The sequence below is a fragment of the Dermacentor andersoni genome, chromosome 3, assembly GCF_023375885.2.
Source record: "Dermacentor andersoni chromosome 3, qqDerAnde1_hic_scaffold, whole genome shotgun sequence".
In the NCBI taxonomy this organism is placed as follows: domain Eukaryota; kingdom Metazoa; phylum Arthropoda; class Arachnida; order Ixodida; family Ixodidae; genus Dermacentor; species Dermacentor andersoni.
The window spans coordinates 84,917,354-84,929,514 of record NC_092816.1 but is presented as its reverse complement, the minus strand read 5'-3'; the positions used below and the strand labels follow the sequence as shown (position 1 = coordinate 84,929,514).

Genomic DNA, 12,161 nt, shown 5'->3' with positions numbered 1-12,161 from the left:
ATTCAATTTACAGAACTGCAGTATCTGTTTTTAGTGCAGAGTTGCAGGCTTGCATACTTCATGCTTCTATATTTTTTAATGTTACTAATTTTTTGGCAATATTTGTGAAAGATACCAGGCCCTAAATCAAAGTTCTGCTCCCTACTGTCAAGGTAACTTTCTCTCTCAAATGTAACAAGTTTTATTCAAATTGGTGCGTGGGTTCTGCCATAAAAACATTTCTGTGTTTTACATGCATTTGAATAGGTGGCATCAAAGTTGGCCCCAAGCTAGAGCTTCCTTTTAAGAAGCAACCTATATCTTGAGGCTAACCCCAATTTCTTTATTGAAATACATCTGAAATTTAGAAATGCTTTGATAAGAATACCGCTGGACCTGTGGAAGGGAAATCTGTTATATTTGAGAGAGAATTCTAGCAACTATAAAAAGCAGAATTTCAAGTTTGAATGTCTAAGTTTTTTTCAAGTACACCTGTATATCAGGAACCTTAAAGAAAAAGTACAAGCACAAAGTATGCAAGTTCGTCAAACTGCACCAAAAAGAGATATTGCAGTTCTGTAAACTGCACTTGTTAGAGCATCTCAAATGGACGAATGTGATATATGAATTTACAGCTTAAAAGAAATGGTTACAATGCTTGCAAGAGTTTTGCAAAAGTCCTATTTGCAAATGACTGGTATATTTCAGAAGTGTATAATAAGTGCATTTGTTTCTGCTTCTTAAAGAGTATGTACAGTTTACAGAATTGTGATATCATTATTTGTTATTGAGTTAAAGTGTTCAAAATTGAGTACTTGAGTTATTCAAAATTTTGCATTAATAAAAAAAATATTGATAGCACAAATTGAAAATAAACTTCCTCAATTACTAGATCTTAAGTTCTATAAGTGAAACAAGCCTAGTTGAAATCGGTTAAGTGGTTTCCAATCAAAACAATTTCTTCGTTCTCATGTACTTATATAGAAGCTTCCGAGCTAAAGCATAAGAGGAAGCTTTGCCTCAGGGGCTCCTATCTAAATATGTGCAAAAGGAGGAATCGTTTTTCTTGGCAACGGCTGAACCAAATTTGACAAGGTTTGTTGCATTTAAAAGGAATGGTTAAAAATCTAGTCACTGTTGGCAGCAAATTTTTTATTTAGGTCATCAATGTTTTAATAGATATTGTCGAAAATCGCAAATTCTCAGAAAACGAAACTATAAAGTTTACAGCTCTAACTCAGCAATGGAAAATAATATCCCTGTTATGGAAATTGTATCTTATAGTATACTAAAGCAGAAAAATATGGATGTATTATACATGGCTCTCAAATGTACTACTAATATTTGAGTAGTACTTTTGCAGAACCCTCGTAATCAATGTAACAAATTCATGTAAGGTACAAGTTGATATATCAAATTTGTCCACTTAGGATGCTCTAATGGATGCAGTTTACAGAACTGCAATATTTGTTCTTGGTGCAGACCTGTGAACTTGTATACTTAGCACTTCTATTTTTTTCAAACTCACCGATTCTGGATAATTGCTTTTAAAAATTCAGGCTTTAGATCGGAATTTTGCTTCCAGCAGTCACTAGAATTCAACTTTCTCTCTCAAATGCAACAAATTTTATTAAAGTTGGCTCAGTGGTTATCCCAGAAAAGTGTTTCTTCATTTTACATGTATTTGAATACGCAGCATCAGAGTTGGACTCGAGCTAAAGCTTCTTCTTAACTGCTGTTTACTTGCAAATAGTTGTCAGCAACGATGTGCTTTGGCGTCATTTCTTGTAACATTGGCTTTCAGCGGTAGTATTTGCTTTCTCGGCGGTATTTTCACCAAGGTATGCATATGTTTGCAGATTTTTGCAAAGGCATTGCCCGATGAGAAGAAAGACCTGCGGCAACTGGTGTCGTCTGTCTCTGAGGAAGCCTACAAAGTGTACAACTTTACGCAGACTGTCTACGAACAGAAGAACCTTCTTAATCTTCCTTAACGCTCCATCTGACCATGTGCGCGAGAGCGGTGGCCCCCCCCCCCCCCCGTGTGAAGACAGTTTTTGAATGGCCCTCTGAACAAGAGTGTTCTCTGCAAACTGCCGAACATCACTGCTCTTGGTAGAACAAAGCTTTATTTTTTTGTTGTTGTTGCCAGGCAACAGTGTTTTAAATGTGTTTGCATGTACACCGTGCTGCCTCATTCGAGCTGCCATGACTGGCCTCTCAGTGAAGAGTGAATGCAAGTTCTCTGTGTGGGTGTCTGACACCTGAGAGGTGAAAATTTAGTCTTTAATAACAACTTATGAAGTTGGCAGTAGTTACTATTTCAAGTGCCAGCTTGAGCTGCAGTAATGTATAGATATCTTGTTTAGCAATTATGTTTAAGTTTCGATTTCAGATTTAATTCATGATATTTCTTTTCGAAAATGAAGCACTATGCTCATGATTTTATTGCAACGTGGTCTTCGGACAGTTTATAAGTGTGTGTGAGGCCTACAGCCGGGAAGTCAATGTTCTAGTGAGAGCAGTCTTAGAGTAGAGCTTAATCTCTTTTGTGCCATTATGGTTGAAGAGAGAAGATATGGAAGAAAATATGCTGTCTGGTTAAACGTTCTAAGTGTATAGCCCGAACGGGGTTATTTTCAGCATACCTTACTGTTAGCATATAAACTGAGAAAGTATGTGAACAAGAAGTTGGCAGTGAGGCTTTGCTATGATGTCAAACCTGGAAATAATGATTTATAAGATATAACAACATGAATATAAAATGTTTGTCACCTATCAGCATCTAAGAAATATATGCTTATAACAAATATTGGATATAACGAAAGTATTTAAGTGTCAGATGTGACTTCTTTATTAACGAGACTTGACTATATTAGTCAAGTTAAATCCTGCATAGGCTGATTCACTCATGTAATAGGCCGAGCTCAGTAGACCTTATGTAGTTGCGTGGTATGTTGCAGGACACTTAAGTTTAGAGTCAACTCCGCAGCTGCTTATGGTGTAATTGCTGATCAGGCAAAGCAATAGTGGCTAAATGTAGCGAAATGCAAGGCTTTGTTTCTAATGTGAGTCAGGATAGAAGGCACGTAAATGTGCCATTGCTCATTAACATACTGAAGTATTCTATGTTTACTTGAATGTGCTACTTCTCAAGGTAGAATGATGTGACATTGCATTGCAGCACCAAGTCTTGTCCATGTTGATGTCAGCGTCGAAGATGGCAGCGTATTGCCTTGTAATTTATGCAGGGCAAGTAATCTATTATCGAAGTACTTCTTTTCCTTTGATTCTGTTGATTCTGTGTCACAGTGAGTGATGGATCTTGAAGATCACAGTAGTGCAGCAGCGAGAGGCCTGCGTGCTGATCATGCAAGTTCAATGCAGCAGTTAAATGAATTTCTATGAAATATGTATTCAGATCATTTTGCTTAGCAGGGAAGAAAGTTATGACAATAACAAAGATAGTTTTGTGTGATAGACATTTGACACCTTTAGAAAGTGAATGAAGTGGTGTTTGTGACTCCTCGATAATGGCTTTGTTGCCTTTTTTTTCCCTTAGTAAGATTTAAAGAACAAACGAATCATGCCATCAACTTCAACTAGATGAACTGTGACAACCATTATACCTTTACAAACACAAAAAAGAAGCTCAATTATACCTGACCATATGCAGCGACATCAAAACTCCTTGTGACTGAACCTTTGTACACATTAGGGTTGGATGATTGCACAATGTCACTTTAATTTACAGTACTGAAAGGTGTTGTCACATGATGGAAGACTTGTTCATAAGCCATCAGTAAGACTCAGCTATAAAAGCGTTTGTCTGTCAGTCTTTGCCTTGTGACTTTCATGTAACTTAACCATTTTCTGCACTGTTTTTAGCATAGAGCTGTAAGTGTTCGCTTACAGCAATAAATTTATCTTCAACTAATTATTTTTAAATGCAGTAGAACCTTGTTGGTGCCTTTTGAGGTTGTAACAATTCGTAAAACATTGAGAGAAACGTCAGAATCATGTTACCCAAATAGGACATATTTAATCTTCTCCACTATGAGCATAAACTGAGAAATCTTGTAAATAATGGATGTAGGAAGGGGAATTTCTTGCTGTGGCCTTTTGCAAGCTAATGTCTGAAAGGAACAAAACTTACATAGAAAGGCAAATCGTCAGCTCCTGCGCATTATATAATGTGCGTGTGCGCAAGTTATGAGAAATTTAGCACACTTTGTGTAAGCTGCAAGTGGAAGTGCAGAACTGGTTTCATACTCCATGTACATGGCATTCCGTATGGCATATCAACCTGCTATGTTGTAGGGATTGCTAGTAGGATTGCCTTAGGGTTTCCTGCATAAATTTCCTGCATGGATTTGTCTGATCTCTGTGCTTGTGGCTTCATACCTTTTTGTGACTTTATTTACTGTGCTTTATGTGCCTTTACTGGCCAAAATGTTAAAGCAATCCTGCATTTCCAAATGCAGAAGGCAATCGTCCACATGCAGGATTGGCAATTTTTCCATTTGTAATGCAATGTATGGTTGATAATGAACGATTTTCAAAGTCACAAAGCTGTTTAAGGCAAGAGATGTGAAGTTTAGGCAAATCCCTGCCCTAACCATCATTCCCGTGCAGGCTGAACCACCATGCGTGCAACTCCCTTAGGGAACTCTAGCAACTTTTGTAGAAAACTTAATAGGTTGAGCTGGGCTATGGAATGTCTCTTTTGATTGGCGTTACTGGGTCTGCGTACACTGTCATGCAAGCTTCTTATTTTGATGCTTGTTGAATAGGGTCTGTAAGGACTGGATAGTGCTTTTAACCTAATTGCAAATAAAATTTGCATCCACACTCTTCATTGCATCTTGTATTCCACATCTATCACTGAGGCTGTGCAGTTTTGTTTAAATCTTTCATGGATCTACATATTATATTTTTGAAAGCAGGCGGCAGTTGTTATGCGTCTCCTTTTTGCTCATACCTCCTCTTGCGTCATGTACAACGCACATTGAAACTTTTGTGTTAGCCGATGAAATGTTCACCTTTGTTGTTTTGGTGTACAATTGTTCACTTTTTGTGGATTGTTTTACAATTATGTTACTGTTGCTTGGGTTTGGTAACCATGGCAAGTATTCTTGCCCCAAGTGTACTAAGCTTCAGCACTTGCCATTTGCAGCTAAAAAATCTTGATTGCTAATTTCAAGAATTGTTTCATGCCATGCAGCTGAAACACTTTTATGATATGCATGCACAAGTGTGTCAATATGGTCCCAAGCCGTACAAGAAGATAAACACGCATTGCTGTTTCAGAAAGTGCAGTAAAGCATTGTAAGCAAGCCCAACACGCATGCAGTTTAGTTTCTCCTCCATTACAGTAGCCTGAGAATGAACTCTGCACTTATTTCTTCTCTTCACTTGCAATCACATTAACGGGATTTTAACTTTGTATCCTTTCTTTTTTTCATGATTCTTTCATGTGATATGCTTTGCACCTGGGGCCGAATTCAGAGTGATTCTCAGGAAGTTTTCATGTCTCAGCAACTAACAAACAATAATGTGCCATGTCACACTGCATATGTATTTGAAAGGGAAGAAAAGGACTGGATGACGTGATGCACTGGCTGTAATCAATTATTTTTCACAGTCGATAGCTCTTAAGGTTGCATCACACGACTTTCCGGTCTGCACACCTGTGTACGTGATTACTATAGCTGAGTGCACTGCCTTCAAGATTGGTTCATTTCATTTCCTGCTATAGAAACAGGATGGGAAGGTATAAGTTAGGGGAGCATGCTGGGAGCATAATTCCTTGCTGAATATTTCGGGCTTTAAACTGCTTATAGACACGTAAAAACATTTCTGTCAAAAAATGCTGTAAGGTAAAGTGGCAACAGTAATGTTACATCTTTTACTGGAGCACCACAACTTTAACTCCTCATACAGTAGTGCACGATTGGGTAGGTTTTACATGAGATTGCACATGATTGGAACTTGATTTCGTAGAATTGAAGAGCATGGTAGAGAAGCTGTTTGCTGTTTATGACTCTGTAACCATTAACATGTACAGATCTAGGCTTTTTGCCAAAGAGTAGACGAACAAGATTTGCAAGACTAGGCAGTGAGAGCAATATTTATTATTGTAATTTTTGACAACCAACTGCACACAACAGAGCTGCTGCTGAGTGTAGCAGTATAGTCGACTTCCGTTAATTCGACCTTGACGGGACCGACAAAATTTATCCCATTATCTGGCGGGTCGAATTAAACGAGATGCAGAAAAAACGCCTAACTGGACCGACAGTATTTGCCAAAATCCAGACACACCCTCGAATCAAACGCGCGCCCACTTTTTATCTGTCCAAAGTAGGAAACTAATGTAGAAATAACATTGAAGATCTTAAACAATGTAGAAATCAAACGCGCACCTAATTTTTTAGCAAGAGGAAGGGGCAAGGGCTTATTGCACAATGGCGGCCAGTTTTCTAAAGTCTGCTTTGCCGCATTACATTTCAGTTATGCGGTAAAGCATACCAAATCTGTTTTTGTTTCGTATTCTATTGCACCACGTGGGTAACTTTTGGCCCAATTTTCCTGGAAAACATAAGGCACGCATTAGAATCAGACAAGTAGCGTAATCATACATATTGAGCTATGGTTGTTCTGTGAAAATCTGTCTAGGGCTGATTAGTCATGTTTGAATTATTCGTCGAAGGCCAATTATAGGACTGAAATAATGCAAGTTTAGACCCATAGAAATGCATGGGTGCTGGTTGGGACCTTCGTTCAGGATTGAATTAACCGAAAATTTGAATTAACTGAAGTCTATACAATTTCCTTTGTCAACTTCACCTAATATTCTCTCGTCACTAAATGGCACTCGTCATTCGTTGGATGATTAATGTGCACAATTACAATGTTGTTAAAGATTTCGGGGGGATCTCCCCCTGCATTGCAGCAAATTGCAGATGTGCTTCACTGTTTGGCAAAAGTCTTGTCCATGACCCTCCCCCCTCCCCACCTTTCTTTTTGCTCTCTGAACTGTGTGCCGAGTTTTTTAATGGGTAATGTTGAAAACAGATTTCTACTGTGCTTACTGCAGTTTGGAAGCATTCTTTTTGACAACCATGACTGTCACTGCACCTTGCCTGTGGAGCTCTAGTCAAACTGCACTTAGCATTTGACAGTCAATTATCACCGAGCAGGGTACTTTCTGCCATTTGAAGTTATGTTTTATTAAATATATTACTGTGAATTGAGTGATCCCATGTTAGTAATACTTCTAATGGTCATTTCAGCAGTGTGATTACATATGCTATGCAGTGTCATTGTTGACATGTTTTGCTTTTTACCTTTCATTGTGCATGTTGGCAGGTGATCTGATGTCAACATGAAGTTTGTATTTGTGTTTCGTTTTTCTCTATTCAGCTGCAGTCAAATGTCACACAATTCAGCTTTACATGCAGCTTTAGCACTACTGAGCATGTTTTCTGATAGAGAACCTTTGCACATTATTTGTAACAGGGGTATGCAAAGGCCGACTTCAAGGGATAGAAAATGTCGATGGCCAACACAGATAGGTTGTAACTTATCATTGAACTTTTGCTGATGAGTACTACCTTAATCTGGCCTGTTGTTGGCACGATGTTTCACTAATTTTGTCAGCCTAATCAAAGGGCACTATGAGATTTTATAGTGTTTTGAATGCCTGTAGAGGGCGAGAGTAGTCCATGACTTCTGTTTTTTTTTATGTGACGTTTCCAAAACATAAATTTAGGTGGCTCAATTACATTCGTGGCAAAAATTAGCTGTGTGTTTTGTATAGATGGTTTGCATTCAGGTAATCATACATTGTCAGTGGTATGCTTGCCAATTGGAGAAGTGGGATTGGTGTAATGCTACATAAGCTAACTGAGGCTAGCATTGCACTGTGAAATATATATTTAGGGGAAAGGTAAATGTGCTCATGTCATTTATAAATTAGTTTGCTTAGTGTATAAGTGTTACAAAACAAAAAAAAAACACTGGAGATCAGTGGCATCAACATGCATTCAGCAGATCAGATGTCTTATCTGCTGCATTCACATTTCCCGTTGTAATTGACATAATTGTTAAAGTGGATGGCTTGTTTGTACACAATCTTTTCCAGCTTTGTATTAGTGGTTGTGCATTATGTCTATTTTGTATAGTAACTGCTTTTGTATTTTTATAAGAAAACTTTATATATACACTTTTAGAAAATAAATATTAAAAAAAGATGGTTCTGGAGAGCTGTGCATATTTGTCATTTGGTGCTTGGCTGAGATATCCAGGACAGTTACTAAGCAAGTGCATTCACCATGTTTCAAAAACTGTCCTAGAAAAGAGTCCTTGCAACAACTCTCGAAATTTGAACATATTAAATACAAGAAGCTAGTTTTACGTCGGGTTTACCAGATAACATTGTCAAGAATATCTGGGTCTAACATTCCCGCAGCAAGATGCCTGCAGTTTCGTTCAAAGGAGTGCTTGCTCTTTTCTTCATATTCATGAAATCCCCGGCATTAAAAAAAAAAAAAAGAAAGATATTCCTGAGCACCTGTAATCGCCGTGATGGAGCCTGCCTATAAGGGTCATATGTGGGGCTGTCTCTTTGAGAGAGAAAAGGTGGACGAGATGGCTTCACAGAGAGTTTTATTGTTAAAGGTGGATGCATGACGTAATGCTCCCTTCTAGTTTATACCCGTCTTCCATGGCAGTGACCATTAGCCAGATTTCTTTGGATGTCACTACTAAGCACTGGCGCCGGTGTAGACGCAAGGGGCGAAATCACTCCACAGGTGGCGCAATCTGCTTGCGGAGGACGACACCAGTGCTTCGATACTCTGGCCTTCGAGATAGGGGGCGCGACGGAGCGTCACGTGAGTAGTAGCGTCGCGCCACACGATCTTCATTTCGTGCCGATACAAAAGCTGGGCATGATGATGGGCGGAGCTTGCTTGACTTTAACGAACGTCGTTTCGTTTCTGCGTTAGCACCGAGGCACAGCTTCTAGCGCATTCCGAACGGCAAAACAAAAGGGGGGTGGGGGTGGAAGAAGAGCGAGGGACAGGTGACAGTGGCAAGACGCACGATCAACTCCGATTTCTTATGCAAATGCACGTAAAACGTGGGCATCCATTCATTAAGCAATCAATGGAGCGATTTTAGTGCAACTTGTAGCAGAATATTGAGTTTCAGTCACTGTTTCCTAAAACAAGTGGTCAACACCTTGGCTTCATTGCTTGCCATATATATATATATATATATATATATATATATATATATAGTCATATCGGAAACGAACAATCACACCAAGTAGAGCAGTAGAGCATAGGGGAAATTATCTGCCGTTCCTAATTGAATTAGAAAAAGATCAATATAACTGGAAGCCAAAGTCGATGAAAAAAAAAATTGGCCGCCGGTGGGAGACGAACCCACGTCTGCGCATTTGTTGGCTTCTTATGACTAATATAATCGGGTCCCTCAGTTTCTTCTCGTTCATACACCCGACTAAATGCTATGCCCGATTGTACGCGGAGCGTTTGGGAGCGCTGAAATCCCGGCGCGCAAGCGGACATGTAACGTGGTATTTTTGTATTTCGCGGGCACCTGCAGTAAGCGGAAAAACACAATACCTAATAGACAGACAGAAACTGTTTATTCGGACGTTTTGCAAACCGCTCTGCAATTTTCTAATTGGATTATTTTCCTAGCTTTGTAGCTTCCGAAGTTGGTTAGTTATGCTTGACAAATGATCTAATTAAGCAAACTTATTGCTCAACATATTAATTAGGTCGTCATCCTGGCCTAATGCTCAAGGCAGGGGTTCTGATAAATCAGACGGAGCGCCTGTGTCACACACAAGCCGGACAGCAACTACTGACTGAACTGACTACTGACTGACTGAAGAGCACAAGGCACTAACGACCGTATCACTATTCCGACAGATAGCCCTGAGCCGCAATAATTTCTCGCACATCTTTATCTTTGTGCTTCGCAAGAGCACGGCAGGAGCCATACACCGACGCATAGCCTCATTTCTGACAGTGAGTTGACAGATGACCGTATCGCTTATTTCTCACGTTTAGACTATGTTCTAACCGGTCATTAAGACACCTTCCTGTCTGTCCGATGTATTTTTTCCCATAGGACAGCGGAAGCTCGTAAACAATAGCTTCTACGCAACCCACTGGTGCTTTACGATGATTCGTAGAGCATCCGACAGCTAGCTTACGGTACGGGTCCGTTAATCGACATATTTTCGCGAGATCTTCTGGCGCTGAAAAGACCACCTTTGTGCCCACACGGCTAGCCATTTTCTCAAGACTATGTGCCGTTATATGCAGATAGGGCACTACCGCTAGCTTTCCTCTGCGTTCCATCCGTTGATTTGTCGCGTCCCGAGTTTTGCTGTCTGACCCGCATCTTTTTAGCAGCTCCTCTACGACCGAAACCTGCACTGACTCCGGAAACCCTGCTGCTGATAACCTTCCAGACTGATCCATAAGACTCGTATACATATCATGGTGGCAAGACTTCTTTAATGCATCTCCAAAGCACAAGTTCGCAATGCTCCTCTTGACGAGCTTCGAGTGGGCAGACCGATACGGCAACAGGGGCTTATTAGCCCTGGGTTTATAATCCCAAGACGTGTGCCGTTCCATGAACTTGAGCTGAATATTTAAGAAACTCAACACGTTATCAGTCGGCTCTTCAAGCGTGGGAGTAAGTGGGCTAAGGCCCGCAGAGAAAATTTCGTAGAGCTTGTCTACTGTAGAAAAGTGCGTCTGGTGCGAAAAGAACTAGATAGTCATAAACGTACCTGACAAATTTACCCACCTTCTGCTGCGACAAGGTACGCGACAGGTTTTCGTTTTGGTGGGCTAGAAAAATGTCACTTAGTATAGGCGCCAAACATGAACCGATGCAGACACCCTGCTTTTGAATGAATATTTCGTCATTCCATGCTGCATACATCGAGTGAAGGTAGCAAATGAGCATATCTAAAAAGTCCTGAACGGATAAACCGGCTGAATTTTGAAATGCAACCAATGGGATTGGTGGAGTCAGGTTATGCACGCGTGGCGCGCTTAGTCGTCCGCAACCATATGGAGAGTAAAGACAGGCTTTTCCGTGAAACTCGTTTTCATTTCCCCGTGCAAGCCGTAATGCAGCGCTCGTTGGAACAAAGGATTGCCGTCAAGTTTTGTGTGAAACTCGGCAAGTCCGCAGTGGAAACTTTTCCTATAATAAAGACGGCGTTTGGCGATAATTATTTGTCGGAACGTCAAGTCTACCGGTGGCACAAGGCCATTCTAGGTCTAGAAACGGTCATCAATGAAGCCCGTGCTGCGCCACCATTAACGACCGTCGCCGACAAAAATGTGGCGCGTGTGAGATATATTTCGAACTCGGACCCTCGTTTGGGTGTCCTTTAGTCAGTTTAGCACACTAAACATTCTAGAAAAGTACCGTTCACAAGATTTTGACCAATAACTTGCATATGCGAAAAGTAGGCGTGAATATTGTGCCCAAAAGGTTAACGGATGACCAAAAATCACGCCGAGTTGAAACGTGCCAGGACATTTGGGACTTGTGTAAAAGTAAACCCCCACTTCTTAGACAGCGTCATCACGGCTGACAAGTGTTGGGTGTTTGAATACGACCCCGAAACAAAAAGGCAATGTGCCGAGTGGCACAGCTCGGCATCCCCTTGGTCCAAGAATGCCAGAATGAGCAAGTCAAAGGTCAAGGACATGTTCCTTGTGTTCTTGGACATCAGGGGGTCGTCCACCATGAGATTGTACCACATGGTACAACCGCAAACGCTATATTCTGCGTGGAAGTGCTCAAGAGACTTAAACGAAGAGTATATCATGCCTAGCCCGACAGCGGGGGTGATTGGAAACTTCACCATGTTACGTTTCGCCTCCGACGCGCGGTATAGCCGGCGCGGACGCAACGGACGCCGGGGCTTCGTTCAAAGCGGCGGACATTTTGGCCCGTTCAGCGCTGCCGCAACGCTTCCTCCCAAGCGCGTCCAGGCATGTTTCAATGCCACATGTCTTCGTGTGTGTGTGTGTGTGTGTGTGTGTGTGTGTGTGTGTGTGTGTGTGTGTGTGTGTGTGTGTGTGTGTGTACATGTTGGTGCCCACGCTTGTCAA

The 12,161-nt window shown here is 40.9% G+C and overlaps 1 protein-coding gene across 3 annotated transcripts in view; it reads left to right on the top strand.

Moving 5' to 3' along the window:
* The window catches only part of LOC126544040 (ceramide-1-phosphate transfer protein), a 40,840-nt gene extending 32,596 nt beyond the window's left edge, over positions 1 to 8,244 (top strand). For all 3 annotated transcript variants that reach the window (XM_055061233.2, XM_050191233.3, XM_072287239.1), the window contains one exon: positions 1,839 to 8,244. In XM_055061233.2, the coding sequence (XP_054917208.1) occupies positions 1,839 to 1,973 (135 nt within the window). In that variant the 3' untranslated portion in view covers positions 1,974 to 8,244. The remainder of the gene's footprint in view (positions 1 to 1,838) is intronic.
* The last annotated feature ends 3,917 nt before the right edge of the window (positions 8,245 to 12,161 follow it).